The sequence below is a fragment of the Diadema antillarum genome, unplaced genomic scaffold, assembly GCF_040938485.1.
Source record: "Diadema antillarum isolate AM-2024a unplaced genomic scaffold, OU_Dant_1.0 scf00000035, whole genome shotgun sequence".
NCBI classification, from domain to species: Eukaryota; Metazoa; Echinodermata; class Echinoidea; order Diadematoida; family Diadematidae; genus Diadema; species Diadema antillarum.
The window spans coordinates 1,559,760-1,585,999 of NW_027270924.1; the positions used below are offsets into that span (position 1 = coordinate 1,559,760).

The 26,240-nt window shown below is 39.3% G+C and overlaps 2 protein-coding genes across 2 annotated transcripts; both read left to right on the forward strand.

Moving 5' to 3' along the window:
• The first annotated feature begins 6,723 nt into the window (after positions 1-6,723).
• LOC139744503 (N-acetyllactosaminide beta-1,6-N-acetylglucosaminyl-transferase-like) lies at positions 6,724-8,385 on the forward strand. The gene has a single exon (XM_071654940.1). The coding sequence runs from the start codon at positions 6,793-6,795 to the stop codon at positions 8,383-8,385; it is 1,593 nt and encodes a 530-aa protein (XP_071511041.1). The 5' UTR covers positions 6,724-6,792.
• Positions 8,386-16,155: 7,770 nt separating this feature from the next.
• LOC139744513 (uncharacterized) lies at positions 16,156-20,704 on the forward strand. Its single transcript, XM_071654950.1, has 2 exons — positions 16,156-16,289; positions 18,629-20,704. Exons 1-2 carry the CDS (start codon positions 16,185-16,187, stop codon positions 20,702-20,704), a joined length of 2,181 nt encoding a protein of 726 aa, XP_071511051.1. The 5' UTR covers positions 16,156-16,184.
• Positions 20,705-26,240: the final 5,536 nt, after the last annotated feature.

Genomic DNA, 26,240 nt, shown 5'->3' on the forward strand with positions numbered 1-26,240 from the left:
GAGTGCAATGGTATCTTTATTCATCGATGATGGCATCGAAACTTTAAAAATTCAAGTTCAAGTTGATTTATTTCATTTTCAACAAACAAAATAATTGGAAGTACAATGAAACATTCGTATACACAGATGTCAGAAAATCAGTACCACAATGCGATGAACAGAAATAACATTGTAAAAAAGATACAGGTAAATTATCAACAGAGATACAAAAAATAGCTGTTATGTCACTGTAGTAAATGCATAAACAATATTGCTGGAAATGGAGCAATATTGTTTATGCATTTACCACAGTGACATGACAGTTACATAACTGTTACCACAGTGACATAAAATTCATGTGATTACTATTAAAAGTGTTTGTCCGATTTTCCTAAAACTGCTCCTGACGGTGTTTTATAAATTGCTGCTTTCACTGGTTTTGATCCACATTTATCAGGCTTTGAGGGTCAGTATGGATGTCAGGGGCGGATCCAGGAATTCCGTAAAGAGGGGGCGCGTTTACAAAATTAAAGGGGGGCGCACGCACCCCTCCCCCCATTTTTTTCTTTTTATTTCTTTTGTTTCAACAAAAAATAAAGGGGGGGGGGGGCGTGCGCCGGTTGCGGTCCTCCCTGGATACGCCCCTGGATGTTGGTTTTCAGTTGCCAGTATACTTTCCAAGACAGTAAGGTAACGAATATGCCTGTACAAAACGTTTAGATTGGTAATGAGAAGTAAACTCGATCAGACTTCATTCTTTTGTTGTTGTTGTTTTTAATTAATAATACAAAAACAAACGTCAAAGTCTAAATTGTAGTTCGATCGCTAAGCTGTATGCGACCTTTAGACCTTCTTTTCTCCCCCACTCCCATAAACCTATACAAATGGTGATTATTAAGTCTTTTCTTTTGTATGCCTCCGGCGATATTTCCGTAGTAATACACGTAGTAATAGTAATAGTAATAGTAATAGTAATAGTAATAGTAATAGTAATAGTAATAGTAATAGTAATAGTAATAGTAATAGTAATAGTAATAGTAATAGTAATAGTAATAGTAATAGTAATAGTAATAGTAATAGTAATAGAAATAGTAATAGTAATAGTAACGTCTTACTCAAGGTCCGGGAGTTACAGGGTAGCCTCTTCAGTGTTGCCACTGCTCTAACAGAGGGCCCTGCCATTATACCCTGCATGCATTGCCAGGTATCCATTTATACACCTTGGTAGAGAGGGATATGGTGGGCAAAAACAGCTTGTCCAAGGTAAGCAGTGGGCGGGGTTCGAACTCGGGTCCTCCAATTGGGAGTCGAGAGTCTTATCCACTATGCCACAGCGCCCCCACAGGGGGCATAAAAACGAAAGAGGAGGCATAAAAAGAAAAGACTAATCACCACTCGTAAGAGCTAATAAGCTGTAACATATTTTAAGGAATCCCTCTACCATGTCTACAGAATATCCAAGTCTTCATGAGACTGGCCCATGGAGAAATCATGCTTTCTTCAAGTTACAGTTTGAGGGAGTAAAATCATTCGTTTCTACGGAGATTCGGAAAAATGCGCAATTTTCTATTACAGTACCAGCGATAACGCTGCATAGTCTTCTTTCGAGGACACACTTGCTACAATAAGAAGATTAAGGGAAATTGAATTTACATCTAAAGAGTTTTATGAGTTTTATCTCAAAACGAGCTAAATCCATTCTTGTTAAGTTAAGATATTATTATGTGATTACAACCGCTGAAATAAAGCAGAAAATGATAAGAAAATACAAGATATGTTTAATCACAATTTCTAAAATATTCCTTGCTATGTTACGAGTGAAGTATAACTGGGAAGTTTTACTTTTGCTCTATCTGATGATGAACTTTCTGTGAAATGTTTAAAAATGACGCTTAGCCCACTTCGCAATAACACTTTTCAAGAAGAATATAGTTACGATAAAAAAGATGAGGATGTTACAGTTGTTGTCTTCACTAGTAACCCCAACAATAAATTGCCAGCTGTATAGGCGCTATGTAATATTGTTCTATCCACAATATTTGCCTTCGGAGTTCGAGATCACACTATTGTCTTTCATATCCGCAAAATAGTCATCGATTTTCGACATGATTAAAAATCAACAACATTCAAGCATAGTATACGCATTCAGGTTGGATTGAAACTGAACATCGAATAGGCGTCGTATCCTCTAAACTACCGTTGGTTCGAATCCAACCCGAATATTATGCCCATGAAAAGAATCATGATATCTGGTTGGATTTGAACCAACGGTATAGTTTAGTGGATACGCCACGACGCCTGTTCGTTATAAATCACTACGATTATAGGACTGAGATCGTTGGTTTGAATCCAACCCGTGAGCACGTTCTATACTCACAATTGTCTTGATTGTTGGGGTTTTTTTATATGAAATATATTTCATATAAAATGGCTCAGGCTGCTATAAAGCTCTAATGATCGGTGCTTATCTGTACAGATAAAAGACAAGTCATCATGCAGTTACAAACTTATCGTGGTCCATGGTCTCTGTAGAGGGAAGTGCTACTACTATAGTATTATAGGGCACGTATGGAGAGAAAAATATGTCGGCATTAAGAGAGGACAACGTCGTTCTAAGCGGTGCTTTTTTTTTTTTGTTTGTTTAAAGTCGACGAAGGCTAACTTGTCAATCATTTGCAATGAAAAAAAAATCGATGCAAGTATCCATTAATTTGAATAGACTACGAAAATGTCCTTGTTTTGTCCTCATTAAAGTCATTACCACCGCTGCACCCTATCCGGTGCGGGAATTCATTAGCATCGGAGAGTTGACAAACTTTCACCCAATGTAATGGACTTGCGCTTCTGGGCGCAGTATACATGTATGTTGGCTTCAATATGAATGATCCAATCCGATTTGTGCTCCTACACTGAGTGGCGACGAATGTTTGACCAATGCAGATCCGAGAACGGCTTCTCAGCGGCCTCGCATTAGCGATGTGAATACGGTGTCATAAGGTTTTATTGACACACCCGAAGACGATCAACAAAGCTTATCAGCATGACAATAGAGGCTCGAAGAAGTGTTTCTTACGTAAAGAAGTGTCTCTCCCAGCTCTCCTTCAACCATTCGAGAGCACGTCAAACACCGTAGCACGGATTTGAAAGGGAAGTTAGGCGCACGAGCGCAGAATGTTGCTGTCGTCCGACAAACAGGAAAATGTTCTGCAAGTACCCAACGTGTATAACGAGCATACATAGTCCGAGGTGGCGTGGAACTCATCAATTTCCTGTGAGGCACTCGCTAGCACTTCGTGATTTGCATTGACACGAAGACAAAAGAGTAAACGAAATTTGACTGAGGGAGAAGGGGAAGGCACGTTTGTCGACTGTGTACTGAAGACAACGTACGCTCACAATATCGCAAGTTAACCAAAGTAATGCACCCGTTAATGAGCCTGTTAGGATGCACGACATAAACTGATTCATCTTGTACACTCGGCTGAATATTGAGGTAAGTAAGTTAGTAGACAATAATCATTAAACGAATGGACCACCTTATAATTCGTGTAAGACTTTTATTGTGAGTGTTCGGGGTATATTTACCTGAAATACACTGTCTGCATACTAGTATACCCTGTTATTCTCGATCCCCTTTTTCTCACCATGCAATCTGATCCAATCATATGTAATTTTGATATTATAATCATATTGTACAGATATGCAAAGAATGCACCCTAGCTGTAACCCGATGTGTGTATACCAATAATAGGTCTGTACGCACGGCCTCTATCTACGGCAATGTTTTTGGCGTTTAAGGCACTGTATTATGTCCTTCCAAACGTCTAGAAGAGTTATTTCAAAAGTTAAGAAAACTATTTATCTGGCATGGTATACTCCTTTTAGCTGTAGCCGACCAAATTCGTATAATTCTGAACGACTTCGAGTGAGACTGTCGCCCCAGCTCCACGATGACGCACAGTCATAGTCATATTAAAGCAATCATCATGATGATAGAGTAGTCGATCTCCGCAGTTGTGTGTATGTTTGATATACAATCACCCACCACAGTCACAAACACACACACACTCACACACAGAGAGAGAGAGACACACACACAAACACAGAGACACACACACACACACACACACTGTCAATCATCTATAACAGTACACGAGAGTTAATGCGTCACATGTTTTCCTGGTCAGAGACAAGTAGGCCTATGACCAAGAACAATGTAAAATCCACAAACTCATGGCATTTGAGATACATGCAAAAGGTATAATGTCTATACCCAACTTGTGTTCACTACAAAGTTTGCTAAGTCATGTACAACTATATAAGGAAAATAGAATATAGTATATACTTTATACTGCGTTATATATTATTATATATGCACTGTTTCATATATCATTATTATATTCACTGTTTTATGTCAGATGTAAATTATCACTTTATCTTTCCCTGTAATTATAAACATAATTGAAACGTCACGTGGGGGCAATTCGAGAGCAACTGCTTTAACTAAAAGTAAACACCTATCGTCACCTCAAGATAATACAAAAGCTAAAAATTAGTAAATATAACATCATGATGATTTTCTCTCACATGCACATCAGCCGGTATACGACGAACTCATATCCACGCCATGAAGCAGATTCGAGAAAAAACATTAATTTTTTAAAATATTTTTGTGTAAAGAAGTGTAAGACACAAAGGAACCGTCACCTGACCACATTTCATAGAGGTACCGGGTATATCCCCATACACCATTTTAGCGCTACAAGTATAATATACAAATTATCATGTAAATATTCATATATAATATCTACTCACAAAATCTTATTCCACTGTTCATGTACGCTAACTTTGCCTATGTAGTAGCACCCAAAGCAGCATGGAATGACAGCATTAATTAAGTTGTTTAATTAGACTTGTCTTTTATAATATCCACGCAATAATTCAAGCAATACTAGTGTTATGTTGTACCATGCCAATATCGCAATGGATGATTCCTTTGGGGGATGTTGGTAATTATAATGTATCATATACATCTGACCAATGTCACACTATGAATATGTGTTTTTGTTTGCTATTGCTACAAAATGCAAACACTGCACCGTTTCTCTTTTCTTTCATAAACATATTGGATTGATCTGTAAAAGAGCGAAAGCTTATGTAAATCAAATGCAGTCATTTGTAAAACCCCGACATTTTGCTCAATTTTGGCCCAATCAAAATTATTCCGCGCATTCACGTTCTACCTTTTAAATACGCATGGCAATCAGCATTCATTGCACTTAGTAATAAATGAGTATAGAATAAAGATCAGCAAGGTTGGGACGATACCAAGTAGCATTAATGGTGTACTGCGTATAACTAAATAGAGTCACCCCATGCATTGTGTCTGTTCGTAGTGCAGTCGATATTCTAGGACATACTGAAGTCATGTGATGTCGTTTATACTTTCTGAGATTTTGTTTTTCTCGAAACTCGTTCTACTGTGATATCACGAGCTGTTGCAGCCTTCGTGTCCATTGATTATACAGCATGCATTGTATTGAACCAGTAATACTTTCAAACATTCATATCTCGTGAATGGTTATAGTTTCCTCAAACTTCTTTGGCGTTTCCTATTGTCTCTGCATTCACTGAATCGCATTCACTGAATCCATATTGATATGATCATAATCATGTGACATGAAAGAAATTATGCACAAGTGTATGTAATATATCCACACATACCCACTTATACAACCGAGGGTAATTATACCCTTTATGCAAATGAGAGGGAAAATAATTTTCGCTTTGATATCTGCAAAAGAAATGTGTTCATTTTGGAGTTAAAGAGGCACACCCTCCCTCTCTTATTGCATTTATAAACTATGGAACATACCTGAGGAATTCTAACCCTTATACGAATAAAACACTTTGATTAGATCTGGGCCTTCTGCAGTTACCTCTGATAAAATCTGAGTTATGTTAATAAATATAAAAGTGTGTGTGTGTGCGCGTGTGTCTGTATCATAAAACAAAGAAGTGTGCGTGTGTGTGTGTGCTTGTGTTAAACGTTATCAGCTTTCAAAACGTGATCAATCAAAATCTGCCGATAACCATACAAGTTCGCTGATATAACCTTGAATCGATGAAACATTTGTATTTTCGTGTGTGAAATAGTCTTGTGATGAACATTAAAACTTCATATCCTTCATTATTGTTATTCCAACAGGTATCACCGGGTACTCAAGATGGCGGGACAGTGGTATGACTCCCAAGCACTCATGTCAAAGCATCATTGAAAGGTCATTCCTACACAAGCCAAACACACCCGCATACACACACATCTGGATGACAGCGTTGTCGAGTATGTGAGAAGGCTGGGATTTTAATGCTTCGCAGCTTTACTGTCGCTTATTATAATCGCCTTCGGGACTGTTCTCTATCATGCTTAACATCCATGAAGATTTCAGATTCCGGTTGAGAACAAGTTACATTGCAGCTTCCTGAGGGATAGATATTCATCGACCGCCCCGGCTGAAAATATCTGCAACTTGTATCTCGCTCAATGGCTTTAGACAAAACACATACAGAATTTCATTTAGAATTGCTATAATATGATGATGTGGAGAGAAAGCACTCGTGTCATGTTTTCGTCGATGAGCCTCGTTGATAAGCGTGGATTTAGATTCCATCGTAATCGCTTCCATTTGCCTGCCTCGTCGAGTAAAGACGGATCTCATAGTTGATGCCAGTCGTAGGGTGTTTTAAAGATTCTCACGCAGAATTTGCACACATGCAGTAACATACTTAAATTGGTACAACAACTATTCAAGAATGGCACAATCTTCTTTCATGCGGAAAATCCTTACAGTGTGCGTCTTCTTCGGAGTCGGGCAACTCTTAATACTCTTGTATGGGACCAGACCGAAGATGGGGAATGTCTGGGAGTCTCGCCGAGCGGATAAGCAAATGCAGAGGTCGCACTCGGACTCGCGGAAGTACACATCCGTCGGATCATCCACACAGGAAAGGGACCAATTAGAGAAGTCCCAACTGGGGGAGCCCTCGCTGCAATTAGCTGAAAGGAACCGCATCCCAAATCTCTATGGCAACTCAACTCTGAAGTCAAGGGACAGTGAGGTCGCGCTTAGTAGTCGCGAAGTAAAAGCTGCTCTTTCTGAGAGTTACAATTCCGTGTCGTACGAGGCCCGGCGAGCAACAATGACGGAGACGTTTCGATTTGACGGAACATGGAACTCCTCCTTTGTTTCTCCAAAATATCACAAACATTACGACGTTAATTGCTCTGCAATCGTACATGGAGATCGCCGTGCCGTCGAGGCTGCCAATCGTCTGATGAAAAAATCGGCGGGAGATTTACCCGTCCCGCCCGATGATGCCGTAAGAAATTGGACCAAAGACTGCGGGATCTTTCGCCGTGAAAGGCGGTATCCCAATCAGCCACAATCAATGTTAGAGGAGGAATATCCGGTGGCTTACATTATTGTGACGCATAAAGACAGCGCACAGGTGGAACGTCTGCTTCGTGCCATCTATCAACCCCAAAATGTGTACTGTATTCATCCAGATGTGAAGTCCTCAGCGACATTCCGCTCCGCCATAGACGGTATTGCGTCGTGCTTCGAAAACGTGTTCATCGCGTCGCAGGTCGAGGACGTCCAGTACGCGGGATTCACGCGTCTCCAAGCCGACATCAACTGCATGGCAGATCTCTTGCGCCATCCCGTGCAGTGGCGTTACGTTTTAAACCTGTGCGGCCAGGACTTCCCGCTGAAGACAAACCTCGAAATCGTGCGCCAGCTCGAGGTTTACTCGGGGAAAAATGACATCTCAGGCGTTATCCCTCCGCCTTACATCAAAGGCCGGACGCGGGCACACCATAAGATTATCAACGGCAAGGTGACAGCCACTCGCATTCGTAAATCGCCCCCTCCGTACAATCTCACTATCCACTTTGGAAACGCGTACTACGCTGCCGCTCGCCCCTTCGTCGACTACGTGATCAATAACGCAGTCGCCATCGATCTGTTAGAATGGTCCACTGATACCTTCAGCCCCGACGAACATTACTGGGGGACCCTGAACCGGGCGCCTGGGGTACCCGGTGGTTACGCCCACCCTACGTGGGATTCGAACGTTCGTTTCATGAAGTGGGGCGACATCAAGCGACATCCCCCTTGTCAAGGAAAGTACGTGCGCGCCCTCTGCGTCTTTGGTGTGGGCTACCTCAGTTACATGTCAAAAGTGCCGCACCTCTTTGCCAACAAGTTTTACTATTCCTTCGATCCCGTCGTTCTGCAGTGCATAGAGGATTTGCTAGACTTTAGGACTGCTCGTCCAGACGCCATTGATGACTTTGTGCCCCAATTTCCAGTTGTTGATATGGTTTGGCAGCTGAATGATTAAAGACAGCCTGGTAAAATGTTATTGTCGACTCCGTATTCAAAATAATATGACAGTACAGTGAGCTTCTCGAAAGACAATGTGCGTGTTTATACAGGAGCCTCTCGCATCGGCACGCATGAGCCGGTATTTTACCTCCCGCATGAGCGCTTATTCCTCGTGTTTATACAGAAGTCAAAATACCGGCTCATGCGAGCCGATGCGAGCCGATGCGAGAGGACCTCAGCTGAACCAGACCTCTCGAATTTGGGGTCAAGCATAGGTCACGTTCGCAGTGCAGTTTATTGCATGATGGGAAAAAATGAAGAAAAAAATCAAGATGGCACCGGCACAGTCATCAGGACCACCAAGCTTGAAGGTCATTCTTGTAACGTTCCTCTTGACAACCACCCGGCCAAATGATCAATTGAAATCCAGTTTTTCAGTAAGAAGGAGAAGACGTGGTTCGATCATGACAGATATTAAAATACACGCTTTCCGGTTACCTCTCGAATTTCGGTCGTCTGTATAAACACACAGCAAAATACGCGAGGCTCCTCTCGCATCGGCCACCTCAAAAGGTGGCGGACGGAACCTCTCGCATGAGCCTGCATTTGGCGGCGTATGCCGGCATACGCCGTGTTTATACAGAGCAAAATTCGAGAGGTCCTCTCGCATGAGCCGGCATGAGCCGGCATGAGCGCGTATTTTGCTTCTCTGTATAAACACGCTCATAGTGGCAGAGTGAAAGAGAGAGGGGAGGCGGTGCAAAGAGGTCGGGACGGGGTGATGATTAAGATAGAGAGAGAGAGAGAGAGAGATGGGGGGGGGGAGAATCCTAACAGGCGTTTAATGTGATCACCGACCTTCTCCGGTATCTTAAAGGACAAGTTCACCTTCATTAACATAAGAATTGAGAGAATGTAGCAATATTAGTAGAACACATCATTGAAAGTTTGAGGAAAATCGGACAATCCGTTCAAAAGTTATGATTTTTTGAAGTTTTTGTGCAGTCACCGCTGGATGAGAAGACTACTGCAGTGTATGATGTCACATGCGTACAGCAATATAAGGAAAATATAAAGAGAATTTCACAAAATTTTATCTTTTGAAAAAAGTACACATTCCCTTGACTCGTTACTGACATATGTTATGGGTAATATTATTCCCATTGCCTTTAGAAAGAGGCAAGTCAAGTGCTATTTTATTATGCGAAAAAAGTGAAAATATGTTGAATTTTCTTTATATTTTCTGTATACTGTTGTACTCACATGACATCACGAGCCTTAGTAGTCTCCTCATCCAGCGGTTCCAACACAAAAGTTTTAAAAATTCATAACTTTTGCATCGATTGTCCAATTTTCCTCAAACTTTCACTGATGTGTTGTACTAATATTGCTGCATTCTCTCAATCCTTATGTTAATGAAGGTGAACTTGTCCTTTAATTTGAGGGATCCACGATAGCTGTAAAAGCCTGCCAATGGTGACGATAAAAACAAAATATTAAGAGAATTCAACATACATATTTTCATTTTATAGCACATTGACGAAACAGTTGACTTACCTCAGTGTCTTTGAGAAGGTGGGGGAAATTACACCCTTAACCTGATTATGTCAATAATAAGTCAAAGGAATGTGTATTTTAATAAAAATGAAATTCTGTCGTTGCCTTGTGTATACTGTAATGAAAACACAGGCTTCTTATCCAGCAACGACAACACATGGATTTAACCATTATATTAAAATTTCACAACTTGTGAAAGGATTGTTTGATTTTCCGTAAATTTCACTAACGTGTATGTCACAGGGGACTTTCCTCTGAATGTGGGGAACGAAAGTCCTCCCTCCGACTGGGATCTTTTCTATATAGTCAAAGGTTGACTTCCTCAAAATGCAGCAGATTGTTAGCAGACCATTCATTCAATCAACTCTTTCGACTTGCGCAACTTTATAATGTGCCTCGAAATAAGTAACAATCACACAGTACAGGGAAACTCGATATAACGAGATGGTCGGGACCGAGTCGTTTTCCTCGTTATAGCAGATATCTCGTTATATCAGTAGGCATAAAAGAAAGCATAACATAAAGACATTAATTTGCACATGTGGGACTACCCATCATCTTTCAATCAATACTGATTACTTGGTAATGTGTGTGAGGGAATTGCTCACCTTTATGGGTAAGAAGATGTTTTTCGCCAATGAAATCCAATATCAAGAATGTGTTTCTTATTAATTGTAGATGTTTGAATTTGTAAATCTATATAGCTTGCGATTGTGTCAAGATCGTCTGTGTGGATTGGTATGTGGTTATATGGGTGTGTGTTGTGTGTGGAAAGCTTGAATATGGTCTGCACAATGCTGTGTGTGTATGTGACACATTCTGTATGTACATTATGACTGCGTGTGTGTGAAGATGGGGAATTCCCTACGTAGAAAGCCAACCACAGCATCAGATTGCCTCACACCTGCTAAACGTCATGATGATGTCATGTATACATACGGCCGTCCCACCACATTTTCTGCATGTATCAGTGCGCGCATGCACACACACACACACACACACACACACACACACACACACATACACTTACAACATGCGGTGCTACACGTAGCTGTAGTGCACTGAAGAAAATATTATGTGTGTACAAGACAGTTTTTGGGGCATCGAGCTTTACAATCTTGGAACATGATAGCACAGGCAATGCAAAGTTTTACCCGAAGACATTTTACTTTACCTCGCTTAACAGGTTTGATTGGCTATATTTTTCTTTGTTTGGAAATCACAAAATTTATCTCGTTATAGCAGTTATTTCGTTATAGCCGATCTCGCTATAAGAATAGCATTTTACATAGACATGTGTGGAAGGAAATTTGGGACCGGGAAAATTTCCTCGTAATAACCGATATCTCGTTATAGCAGTGTTCGTTATACCGAGTTTCCCTTACAATATAACAATCAATGATATTCATTATGCTGGTTTCAAAGTTGTGATGGTTGACAATAATAACATAGAACAAACTTGAGTACAGATTTCCAATATGACTTGATCTTGAGCTTGTTAATTCTGGAAGCTCCCGTGCTTGGTTGCTCTAGGCTGTCGACGATGCCCTGCCTGAAGTAGCGGGTCGTCTCCCCTTTCTGGTGGTTGGCTTCCCAACTTCGGTCCTTGTCGGAACCCCAAACTGTGGTCCTCTCTGGAACCCCAAACACCCTGTTAATTTAATAACATCATACTCCCTATAATTTGTGGCCCTTTGTTATTCTCGATTCTAGTCATAAGGCTTTAACAAAACACATTTATAATTCCATCTCATTAATCACAAATAATTTCCATAATAATGTTTCACAATGTATCATTATCTTTCAACGTTGACTAAGAGATGATTAATCAGCCCATTAAAATCTAAGCGTTGTTCTGGGTATTTATTTCTTCCATAATGCAATTAAAATTCGGTTTGACATACAAACTTCACACATACAATGCCATATCGGGAATTACATAGAAACTCACAAGGTACAAACGACTTTCAATTAAATGGTCATGTATGTACAACAGTTGTTGGTGTTTAAACTCGAATCCTCCTAAATTCTCTTCTGGACGGTCAGGCTGTTCGAGCCGAAATGCACCAATCCCTGAATCACACTGATTCCAATTAACACTCTGCTACTCTCTAACTTCGCAATCTCGCAGTAACGTAGCCTGGTCCTGAGTGTTCCGCAAATGATATGGCATCTGAATTTTGCGCCTAAACATTGCATACATGTATTTAAACATTTGTTGGACCATAGGTCTCCATGTAAAATAAGTTAAATGAAGTGACTTCCTGGAAAGTTTTTACAGAAGTCCTGCCCCCCTTTTCTTATTGGCTGGAGTTTCTGCCTGTCAAAACTTTCCTGAGTATCTCATTTTGCATTGGTCAAGCCTCCGCTTGACGTCATCACTACCTGTCCACGGAAACCAGGATTTCTTTGAAATGGTCCTGTTTTGATCCAGCTAGAAACTTGTGTTTGACGTCGTGAATGACGTCCACATTCCAGATAGTATGAGGCATACTATCGGGGATAACCTTTCCTCGTATCTTGACATCCAGGGTCTACTCATCCTAAAAAACATTTAATTCCAAAACACTGTCTTTTACTTTCCCTGTGCATCGCAAAATCTCCTTATGTGGTCATTCTATGCACGCTTTTGTCTTTAAAGTTGCACTTCTTTTGTAACCATTGCGATAACATTAATTTCTTACATGAGCTGATAAACATTAATAACATGAGACAAATTATTACGTGACAAATACAAAATATGTCATAATATGACAGTGTACGTGTACTTTACATTGTGCTAGAATATAACTGCCTTCACTGAATCAACATGGCTATTTGAGGTAAATTCTCCTTAAAGGGACTGTACAGTACTGGTTTAGGTGGGCATTCATGTTTTGAACATTTCTAAGTGAGATACTGAGAAACCTCTTACGAAATATGAAAGAGCATGTAATTTTAAGAAGGATTCAACGTTACAGTTTTGATGGGTTTTCAAATGGCTGAGATATCCAAAAAAAAGTGATAATAATAAAAGACTACAGGCCACAACTTTATTAGGATCTCTTTGTTTCACCTTGTTTTTGGATATCTCAACCATTTCAAAACCGATTTTCATCAAAATAAACTTTTGATACCCCTGAGAATCGCAGTCTCTTTGACATCTCATAGAGTGGTTCCTGAATATCTCGCAAAATGTTAAAAGCTAAATCCTCACCTCGACCAGAACTGTACACACCCTTTAAACAGTGATCGAGAACCTTGGGGACAAACTCAACGTTTGCCCGAAGTGCAAACAGATAGACGGATATTGGTCAGTGTACGACTATATTTGATCCTTTGGCAACAGAACACCACCCCTGCTTTATTTCTTCTTCTTCCTCTTCCACCTGTATCACTCGTATCCTGTGTTATATATATATATATATATATATATATATATATATATATATATATATATACATATACATATATATATGTATATAAAACACATACGTGTGTGTGTGTGTGCATGTATATTATATTGTATGCGCGTCTCCCCTCCTCCATATATAGTCGGGAAGGACCATAAATGCCTGGCCTATGACAATGTATGAAGGCCACTCAATGGCCACTAAGAATGCTAACGTGCGCGTGTTCCAACCAAAAAAACAAACAAACAAACAAACAAAACAAACAAAAGAAACACATTGATATCAAAGAGCACTGAACAGCAGATCTCAACTACGTCCTTTTGATTATAATTCGCCAACAATGCAACATCATTATGAAAACAAAATCAATCAACGTTAATAATGTATCATTTTCAAAATTCCTGTTAACTCTATAAAATTATAGTTAAAAAAATCGGTCCCAAACCCCACCCTCTCTGTGGCCCTCCCTTTGCTTAGGATTAGTGACATGAAACATTGGCCCCTTTCCCAAAATATTAAGGGCAATGCTGCTCCCTCCTCCTAGAGCACACACATTATTTTTGGATTAACCACCACTGACGACACTTATTTCATTTTCAGAATAACCGACCTTTTTAGCTTTCAGATTAGTGAACTTGATTTCATTTTCAGATCGAAGAAACTTATTGCATTTGTGGAATAACAAACATTATCAAGTTATTATCAGATTACTAATATCATTGGATCAACGGACCCTGACTATTTTTTGTTTAACGGACCTGATTTACTATCGGAATAACGAATCATATTTGATTTTTTTTTTTGAACGAATAACGGAACCAACTAAATTGTGAACCTTCGTATTTCACAAACTTCGGATGAATGCAACAAAATGTTCGGATAATTTGGCCCCATTTCCTTTTTGGATTAACCCTCGGGTACATGAAGTTTGTGTGTTCAAAATGATCAAAACATTCAAGAAATGAGAATTGTTTTTTACTCCTACACTGTACACTGTATATTCGAGGTATTCCTGTTACACTGAGAGAAAGTATTATATTACAGAAGTATTTGATTTTTTTTTCAAACATCTCAAAATCTTTGAAGGTAGAAATAACTATGTCCGTATTCCTAAAGCATATCTGACGACCCATCAGAACTGAACAAAGCAAAATTCAATGCACGCTAATTATCTCAGGCATGTCTCAGGGCTCTGAAACAATGCGATTTTGAGAATTGAAGAATGGAGCGAGAAATATATATATAATTTTGTTGGAGTGAAACTTGACCACATGTATCTATACTGTATACCTGCTCTGGAGTTCAAAAACCCAAAATGCCTAGAAAATGGGCAGCATTTTGGCTGCTAAAATACAAAAGGGAATACAATTTCCTTGCCCAGATAAGATTTGCACTCTATTTGTATATTTGGCAGTATAAATTACGAGAACTAAAATTATTTATGTAATCTTAAGGTAGATCATGGATGTTTACACTTTTCTCGATCTATTAATATTAAAATCTAAAATATCTTACATTTTCCGAAAATTTTACTCTTTTGTGGAGAAAATACTCTAAATTCTTGAAGCATAATAAAAATGCGATTTGAGGTATTGCACCACTCTTTGCAAAATTTAAAGAGACCTTTAGGCTATCCTCAAAATGCCTCAGAATGTGCATAGAATTTAGCCGTATAATACAAGACAGAACAGGACTTCAAAGTTTGCTGGTTTCGCTCCCAATTTCTCTTAGACAGGACCAAATCCAGTCACTGGAGAGGTAAAGTCATATGAAACGTCTTAATTATGACTGTTACCACACTGCAATAATTTTCGAAAAACCTCATAGCATTATTTTAAAGCATAATATATGATAATATATGTCTGGGGGAAATGGGGTAATCACGAGAACAACCATTGTAACTTTTGGTGCACAGACATGCGTTCCAATACGTTTCCTCCACGTAGAGTACAGCGTCTTGGGAAATGGTTGTCAAGTTTTATTACTCTGTTTTGTACATAAAAATTATGTATTTATAGGCCAAGAATAGTGGATACTCGATCCCTGGACATTCTGTTACAAGTTGGAAAACTGTAAAGCTCTCTTTAGCTCTATAAGCGGGAGTACAGTCGAACGTCATGCAGTATGCTGAAATTAATACCATCACATTTCTTCTTCTCCCATTTTTTTTCCATTTTTTTTTTTTTTTTGGGGGGGGGGGGGGGGGGGGGGGGGGGGGAGACGGGGTGGAGGATACAGATGGAATGCACCCCTTTCCCCGGCGCTCTTTATGAAGCTTCACTGTAGTTATGTAGGAGTTAGATGTTTTCTCATTTTAATGACATGTATTATCTCATGTTAATGAGATAAATATTATACATTGGAAATCAAATCTCGGAAGAGGGCTTAAAGATATATCCTATGAAAATTAGATATATCATTTTAATGAGACAATATTGTTTCATGAGAATTAATATATCATTTGAATGAGATTATGCTATCTTATTGAAATATTACCTTGTTTTAATGATATATTAATTATTATGTGATTTTAATCAGATGATTATCTTGTTTAAATGAAAAATTATGTCATTTTAATGAAATGAAATTTATATCTCGTTTTAACGAGATAATTATTATCTTGTTTGAATGATATGACAATAAATTTTTCACATGTCCCTTCTCTGGCGGGCCCTATAGGCCCACCTGCCAGTGAGTGGATAATGTGGCCCAATGGCGTCGATGGCCAATCATAGTGTAGCGCGCGTATGTCGTACGCACGCTACTGACGTGACTGTACTGTGTGTACTACTAGACGTACTGTAATGTGTACTGTAATCCGGATCCCGCGGAAAAACTGCATCATTACATTCGAAATACGGAGACAATGGCCGATGGTCAGGGAGACGTAATTGTGATAAGCGATGAGAGTGAAGAAGAATCTGACAAACCCAATGTTAGGGAAAGGCCGGATAAAGCCTTGTTTAACGAGGTAAGAATGACTAAGTAATGCCATATTTCTTCCAGTATCACTTTTACGCGTAAGTAGTAGGGTAGTTTTCCTTGTACCACAAGCTAGTGGAACATGATTGCAAGATAACACAGAATTAGGTAGATAGGACTGAAGCATGATGCATGAATGAAGAATCAACTACCGTACATATCACAACTCGCTAGCTCAGCGTAAACTTTACTTCCTTGCCTTGGTCCTCTGCAATTAAAGCGGTCTGTACAAACGTGTAATATTCTGAAGTTACAAGCCGGCATTCGGAGACAGCTGTGTAGATTTTCTCTGTTTTGTTTCGTTTTTTTACGTGTGATTTTACACCGTGTTCAATTTGATTTCACTGACACAAGCACTGCGCTGCGCTTCTTCACTCTCAGCTGCAGTATGCTGATGACACTCGGTGATCAACTGCAAAAAAACAATGCAGCCATCCATCTGTGTAATTATAGATACACAGCATGGCGTCTGGTCCGTCGGGCTACAATCTGTGTAAATTTTACGTGTTACAGTTAGAAGTCGGTGAAAGCAACACTATCTATACACGTCAAAAACACAATCATTGTTTTTATGTTAGGAAATCAGTGTTTCAAGAAAACTGCCTTCAAAGACAACGTTTTCTTTCTGACGCAATCGTGATCAAGGGGAACCGAGGTATTCCAGTTACACTGCAGTTTTTACCTCTTACATCAGAAAGAAAACTTTGAAGGCGGTTCTCTCGAAACAGTGATTTCCTAGACCACTCATCATGCACATAGAAAATCTGTATTGCTTGAACTTCTCCTGTTCTGTTTTGTACAAACTGTAGGCCAGATTTCCCTCTGTGTCATGGTCTCATAAAATCATCAATATATCTGCAACCGAGTACTTTTATGGGTCATGTTCAATATATGAAATTAAAGTGGTAGAGTAAGGGAATATTAACCCTAACCAGGCCGGGCTTTTTTGGGTGTTCTGTGGCCGGGGAGGGGTTGATTCAACCCCCCCCCCCCCCCCCCCCCCCGAGATCTCGCCGTTGATTGCGCAATCGCCGTGAAATTTGGCACGTGCATTACCTGCGGCGTAATCTACCAAGCTATACAAAAAGAAATGGAAATTTTCGTCATGATAATTAATTAAGCTAATATATGCATGAAATCATACATTTTGCTCTAAATCAGAAATTAAAGCTCCTAGAATCCTAATTTTTGCTGAAAACATTCTGTGTAGCATTCCTAACAATGTACTTGAAAAAAAAATTTGGTATCAAAATCAATTTCCTATGTATTCTATTGTTTTATGAATTTCTTATGTATTTCCTTGTTTTTTAGACCTTTTGTTTAACATTTTTTTTCGCAAAATTTATGACAGAACCTATATCAAGCATAATCATGCTAAAATTAATTAGTTTCAGCCTATAAAAGTGAAAATAATCATATCTTTATGAATAAGAAGAGAAAACTCCATTTGCATAGACTTTATACACAAAATCACGTTTTTGAGCCATTTTCGGTTTGACTGGCATGTAGAAAACGTTATGCAGCGTCGTAACGGTATGCACAATTTTCGCAAAAATGGTGTCAAAAGATGCGCGAGACTTGAAAGTAAAAAGTCAGCGAACGGCGCGGTCAAAAAATTTCGTGCGGCGGAGTAGTCGCTAAAAACGTCGAGGGGGGGTTGATTCAACCCCCCCCCCCCCCCCCGGCCTTTTTAGGGTTAAATGTCGTGTCATTTTCAGAAAATCTACCTCCCTTGACATCCTTTTATTGTAACGGGTCACATTTCTCCCCACTGCACACAGGATGCAAAGACAAGTGTCCTGTGAACATACAGTATTTCATTTACAATTGTATACAACTTGTAATTGCATTTCCTTTTGAGATTGATATTCATCGTATCAAATAACGATACAAATTATCAGTCAGTGTATCACAGTATACAAACTATCACAGTGTACCGTACAATCATCACACATTGTGCATTTTGTATATCATTTGTCTACCATGACATCATGAAATATATTATGTATAATAGCTTTTTCATCCAATGATGGTGGCACATAGATTTAACCAAAAGTTTATCAATGCATAACTTCTAAGATAAACTTCATAGATGATCATGTATTCTACTAATATTACTGCATCCGCTGAGTCCATGTAAACATACATGTACATCTTTATCTGCATGGGAATATGTTACCCTTTAAAGCCAAGTTGCATGTGGTATCTAAGAATTGCTTTGCCATTCTATTTATGCAACTATGGTTGACAAACTTGTTTGAATTCTTGGTATCTTTTAACGATGAATGACATTTTTCTCTTTCTTATGCTCATTTATGCTGTCTACAGTATGTGGTCTGTTGCCATGAGCTGATGAGTAGGATCAGAGATGAACAGAAGGTCCACAAGATTGAGAAGCATCTCCTCAAGGTTTACAAGGCTGCCCGGCCGGATTATGCATCTTCGGAAGAGTTCCGTAACACCCTGAGGCAACAACTTGTGGAGCTTAGGCAGCCCGGTGCGAAGGACACAAAGGTCTTTGCTTGCATCCACGCCGTCATCATTCACCTGAAAGGGGCAGCAGCCTCACCGGGCAGGGGAAGCAGCAATGGCAAGGTTGAAGGTAATACCAGTGAACTGGAGAAAACAAAGAAGTCTACGGACAGTGGAGAACCCATTTCAGCTGTGAATCCTGTCAATGACAGTGGTCATGAGAATGATGCAAAAGCTGCCAGTACTTCATACCCAAGTGAACATGAAAGTCGAGAACCTCATGGCAGTGGTGCTGGAGGAGGAGAATCTTCATCGGTGAAAGAGAAATATTGTAAAATCAGACGCCTTGAAAAGCTGATGGGGAGGCTGGATAAAGAGATTCGTAGGTACAGTGAGAAAGAACTGAGTTTGGATGATATGCTGGAAAAGCAGTCATCTCACATAACTGAGCACAAGTTGCGGAAGAGATTTGTGGAGGCCTGGCAGAAATGGTGCAAGATGAAAGGTTACAAAGCCAGAACAGGCCGTCCAATGGAAAGGAAGCTGAAATTTCAAGGAACACGCTACCCTGAGATCAACAGCAAAGTGCAACGTTTGATCAGAGAAAATGGCTTTCCAGATTTTCATGATGTTCACCGTCTCGTCAAGAAAGTGGACTCGAAGAATGGTCTTGGAATTGTAGATATCCACCGTCTGTCACAAGAAATTTTCGAGGACATAGGCCAGCTGTTCCGCAGACGCCGATGTGATGAATTCATGTCCAACCCCGGATACGGCCCTTGGGCAGGCATTCCAGAAGATCCAGCAGAGGCAAGTCCCGAATTGAAGAGGCAGCTGGAAGATAATGCCACAGTTGGCAAGAAAAGGATGGATGCTGTGTTGGAGACATATACTATGGTGCAGAATTCTAATATGGCACTGGGTGTGGATATGGAAGTGGATAGTGATGGGGCTTCCAATGAAGAGTTGGGTGCAGATGAGAACCAGGACTCAAGTAGCGATGATGATGATGATGATGTGCTGGAAGCAAAAGAGGGAGATAAAGTTGATGAAGACACAACAGTCAATGAAAGTGATAGATGCAAAGATGTTTCTGAAGTTACCTCCCGAGAAGAGACAGCTGCAAAAGTTGACGATGCTCAGAAAAAGCGTAAACACGACGACCTTGCTGCTGCAAGTAGTAGCTCTACCAAGGAAATCAAACTGGATCATGATGGAGTGGCGAATCACAAACATGCCCATAGTATAGCAGAAACAACTTTGTCAAACGGGCAACCATGTTCTGCTGGCAAGACAAAAGCTAGTGTGTGTGAACCACCTGTGGGTTTTTCATCAAGGACTAGGGACACACAAGAAGAAGGAGCTTCAGTTTCCCATGGAAGCACTGTGGGCAGCGACTCAAAAGTGGGCAGCAACTCAAAAGGGAGCAGCGACTCAAAAGGGAGCAGCGTGTGTGGAAATGATAATCAAACGAGGGTGCCTCTCTTGCCATCTGCACTGCTTAAAGAGAGAGAAAGCATCACCAAAACACAATCTGCAGACACTTGTGCACGGGACAGTACCAGACCCCCTGCTGGGCACACGAATGGATTCATGTCTGGTACAAAGCCAGGTGGAAACAGCAAACCAGTGCCCCAACAATATGTCAAGAAATTAGCTCCTGCATCGGGTAAAGCAGGCAGTGCTACCAGCAAGTCAAAGGAATGTGGATCAACTCAAGCCGGTGCCAGCCATCAGGCTCCTCAGGGAAGGGCGCATGCCCCTGGAGTCAAGCCAGCTCGAAGAATCAACACTGTACCCTTGATGACAAGCACACCAATTCGTGGAAGGGGGACATTGCATCCAGCACAGATTGTTAGAAGACAGACAAATGGTGTGAAGTCCACGCCCACCGCTGACGACGGAGACGATGAGGTCATCGTCCTCGATTGACCAGTCCTGTTCGATTCAGTACTCTGTCCAAAAATCACACGGTGTGTTGAAGATCTCTTCTGTGAGACCTGAATTGCATTGTGCCTTCCACAACAGGTACTTGCCATGAAATTGGGCAAATACTCATAACCGTTTGTTTGTGCAGTTGCTATCCAAGAATACTTTTATGTGGAACACCTTGAACCTGTTTCACACCTGTCATATTGACAATTCTGGAAGGAGCAGGCAGTTTAATGATTATTTTGTTGAGGCACTTCTGAAAGAGAAAGAGAACAAAAAAGGGAAAGAGCATTTGTGTGTGTGTGTGTGTATGTGTGTGTGTGTGTAAGTGTGAATGTGTGTTATTTTTTATATGTCCAAATCAGTTGAAGAATCCAGAATATTGCTCAGGGCAATTTAAATGTGTGCATCAAGGCTCTTGGCCCCGTTTTATCAAAAGAATAAATTGATTATTATATTTCCTTACTACAAAGGCTGCCGTAGACTTATCATAGAAATCAGCTACAAGTATATACATGTAATCAATTATAACTCTTCATAAAAGAGGGCCCTGTGCCCCGTTTTATCAAAAGATACAATCGATCTTAAATTTCCTTACCACACATGCTGTCATAGACTTAAAGAAATCAACTTTATAGTCAATTTTAACTCTCCATAGAACAGGGCCCTGGTCTTCTGGGTTTTTGTTTTTTGTTTTTGTTTTTCCTATGCACATGTTCAATGTACAATTTTCAGTGTGTAGTCGTGTGTATGTACCTAGGTATTGGTTTTGAAAGATTTGGTGCTGGTATAGTTTTGGTTCAGATTCTATTTTTGTTTTGATTTTTAGATGATTAGATATCACTTATATGAAATATGATAGACAATACAAAATCGCTGTGGGGTTTTGAAATGGCTTAGATACGGTGTATATCCAAAAATAAAGCAGTCCTAATGAAAGGTGCATCCTTCTTTTATGAGAATAACTTTGTTTTACTTTTTTTTTGGATATCCACCATTTCAAAACTAATTTTCATCAAACAGATTTTTTATTCCTCGAAGAATTGAATGGTGTTTCATATTTCATATGAGGTTTCCAGTTATCTCTCAAAAAGTTAAAATGTGAATCCCCATCACAACCTAAACTATACCATCCCTGTAACCATATGTTATACATGTAATTTGTTGTAGTCCAGTTAATATTATATAGCTTGCTGTGCGTGTGTCCTCTCAATTTTACAAGAATAAAAAGCCAGTTTTGTTTCAATCTATTCTTATTTGTAATCTGATCAATTATGTAAATAACTGTATTCTATTTTTATGCCTCCGCCACGAAGTGGTGCCGGAGGCATTATGTTTTCGGGTTGTCCGTCCGTCCTTCCGTCCGTCCGTCCGTCTGTCCGTCCGTCTTTCCGTCCGTCCGTAATGAATTTTGTGGACAAGGTAACTATCAAAAGCTGTTGAGGTATCCTAATGAAACTTGGCATGTATGTGTATTAGGGGGTGAAGTTGTGCCTATCAACTTTTGGGTGCACGTGCTCAAGGTCAAAGGTCAAAAGGTCAAGGTCAAATACATAAAATTTCACTATTTCCACCATATCTATGCAATGCCTGAAGATATTTTCTTGAAACTTAGTGTATACATGTATTACCCAATTTAAATTCTCTGGTGAAAGTTTGGGTCATGAGGTCAAAGGTCAAAAGGTCAAGTAAAAGTATTAAAACTTCTTTTTTTCTCTGTAAATTGGAAAATTGTTCAAGGTATCTTCATGGAACATATACATGTACTGACTGGCAGTGATTATCTAGAGAATGTAGGGTTCATGGGGTCAAAGGTCAGGGGTCAAAGGTCAAGTGCAACACTTCAAAATTTTACTATTTCCCTCATGTTCATGCAATGCCAGCAGGATTAGTATTTTTTTTTTACACTTGGTGTATGCATGTGTAACCTAATAGAAATTCTCTGGAGAGTTTTTTTTCTTTTTCTTTCTTTATTGCCTCAAAGGTCAAAAGGTCAAAGATCAAGTGAAAGTGCTGAACTAACTTTTTCCTCCATATCTCGGAAGTGGCTCAATTTATCATGAAACTTACTGCATATCTATGCATGTTCTACCTGAAAGTGATTATCTTATGAATTTTAGGGTCTAAGGCCAGATGAACATGCTAACAATTTACTATTCAGTACAGAAATTGCACTTTTTCTCCATACCGGTACCATGAAAATTACTCAATGCATAAATGTATGAATGGGTCAAAGTCAAGTTAAAGTCCTTAAATCCCCAAATACATGCTCTCCTATTCATCCAATTAAACCAAGTTCAAGGAAGGTGAACATTCAACACATTTCTGACAAACTTGTCATTTCAATATTTTGCCAGTTTTGTGAAAATGTAATGACACATTGTCCACATGAACTATCTAGACCTATTAGGAGAATCATGCATTATGGCGGAGGCATACCGGTCGCCATAGCGACATTTCTAGTTTTTCCTGAATTCTGAATTTTTCATATTCTTCCTACCAACATCAGGGCAGAACGTTCTCTGCTACTCATAAGTTTTAAAGAAAAGTGATGCTCATTGTATGTTTTGACAAAATATACATGGTTGTAAATTGAAGTGGGAAATTATAACGTTTACAAGAGACAAAGGAATTTAGCGATAAGAAAGTTGAATGTCTATTGTTTCTTTGTTTTCCAATTCTTGTGTAACCCTTTGTTTTTAAATCTTATGTTTTTCAGTATTTCATTATCTAGAATAGTTTATGATATCGAAAAGGGATGTCTTCTGAGGAAAAGCAGAAAAAATTATTCTGTCAACACTTATGAAACCCAAAGATTGTAGTATGTACCAAAAAAGGGAAACCAACTTATTTTGTAACATTGGTCACAAGTATGTGCTATCTTTGCACACGTATATGCTGCGTACATGTACCCCCAATTTTCGCAGGTGCACAAGATATGAAACGTAACATCTCAGCTTGAGATCTCTCCATTAGAAAAAAAAAAAATTATTGCAAAAAAGTTTGGTTGCCCCTTTTTTTTTCAATCTTGATATTATATCTCTTTGTATGCAAGACAAAGAAATGTCAGAGGTAATCAGTAAAATTTTGAGAAAAATTCAGACCCATGAAAAAAAAAAAAGAAGAAGGTGTGAACCGTAACATTTTAGATAAGTACCTCGAAAGACAAATTGGCTACTCTGTGTGATCTGGTTCCGTGACATTTTTGCTCCTGCACACAATTGCTCCCATGGAATACACCTGTATCTGCATGAACTTTACCCACAAACATAACCCTACTACCCCTTTTCCTAATCCTCACATCCACCTAAACCTAAAACCTTATCACAACCCCTACCCTAACCTAAAGTCCTTGGAAAAAGTAAGACAGGAGCAACTGTTGCAGGAGCAGACGTGTTATTGTGTAATTAGGGGTGTTGATCAGCTCTCCATTCGGTTTGTGTATGCACAAAAGTTAACCAATTATTAAATTTTCTCCTAAGAAAAACAAATATTCAGACCTGGTCTTGGTATAGGCCTATGATAAGAGTAATACAAGTTTGCATATCCTTGTCAGCAGATAAGTTCTGTCTGTGCCCAAATTGAGTAAAGTGAAAATATTATGTACTGGAAGTGAATTTTTTTTTTGGTACAAATCAAATGGAGAGCTGCTTTACACCTAGATCACGGAGTTGTCCCTTTGTCGTATTCTCCAATTTTTTTTTTTTTTTTTTTCGTATGATCCTTAACCTTTTTATATGTCTGATTTTTTTCTTCAAAATTTTCACTTATTTCTTTCTCAGTTTTACAGCTGTATCTGTCTTCAAAGCAACATAATATAGTGATGCAATTTCCATTTTAGCTCATAAGAACACACTTTAATTTACATTGTTTTACTACCATCATCCACACAGTACCCAAGTAAATAAGAGGTGTCAACATTTGTTACATTCATTAGAAGTGTTTATAAGTCCTGCTATGTTGACAGGAGTGCCCCTATGAATTTGAACTCCCTTGGTGAAGAGACTACATTGTACTCTACCACAGACACATCCCTAGGGAATGATCGTTCACATCAATCTTTTAATGGAAAGTTTGTGAAGAGACTACTGTATTACAAACATTATTTCAAATGAACATTACATAGTAACCATTTTTGTGTGCAACATTGTAGTACAATGCATATACATGTATATGTAATGTTTGCACCATCATTGAAAAGGGAAGAAAGAAAGGGTGCAGCCAGGGTTTTTCCAAAGTACATGTAGTCAAAACCAAATAACAAAATCCTGCACCGTGTGCAAGTTACTGTACATTGTGCTTGTAACTTGGTCACAGTTTGTTATTCCAAAGGTTCATCATTCCAAAGGTTTGATAGTCTGAAAATGAATCGTTCATTAATACAAAAATGAAAAAAGCTAGTCATCCCAAAGGTTTGTTAATTCTAGAGGCTTGGACTAACAAACCTAACATTATTTTTGGACCAATGAACCTTCCGAATAAACCTTTATTTCATTCTGGATTAGCTAATCTTCAGAACAACGAACCTTCAAATTAATGATTCTTCAGAATAATGAACATCACCCAGTGACAGTGAACAGTAGCTCCCAAGGTGGTTTAGGAGCATACCGTAATTATTCTGTTTCATTGGCAGTACGTTGGACCTTTTCCAGGCATACCATGGAAATTACTGTAATGCCACCATAATTACACAGTTTCCAAGTTTACCATGCATATATCCCAGAGCAGTTGATTTTCAGATGCAGGCAAGGGTAAAAATGTCAGGTACATGTAGTTATTTTTTTATGCTCATTGAACAGCATATTACATTGTATCAGGACTTGTGTGATGCTTGAAACTTGGGCAGGAGGCTTTGATTCTTATTCATGTGTTTATACTAGTACAGTACTCTCTGCATAATCGGGTAGACTGGCGCAGAGTGTTTCTTACCTGATTAAGCGTAGTACCCGATTAACAGAAGAACACGTCTCATTCACAGTTGACACATACAATGTGTGTATGTATATTGCATTGAACACTGCACCAAACATCTACACTGTATGCTTGAACACGCATGCTTGCACGGCACATTATACATACTGCACCTTACACTTGCTGAGTCACCGCCGAACAATAATTTACACTCTTTTTACGGACAAATATGTCTTCAGAAAACTCATGTTTAATCACTCCCCAAGCGATCGGTCTCCTTTGCAAATTAAGCAGAGAATGTGAATACCTGTAACACGTACATTAATTGTATTTTCATGTTTAATGCGATTAGCCGTGGAAAATTTGGCATTCATGGTTTCTGTAAAGTGTGTTATCTGCGATAAAATGTGGGTAGGAAATTATATTAGAAGAACATTATTTACCCATTTATGCGGAGAGGCAACCCGATTATCAGGTAAAGTTAATGTGCATTGGAACTGATTTTGACATTACTACCCAATTAAACGGAGTACCCATTTAAGCGATACCCGATTACGCGGAGAGAACTGTACTTCATGTGAACATAATAGGTTGAAAGAGACTCCATTCCACCTCTACCATAGGC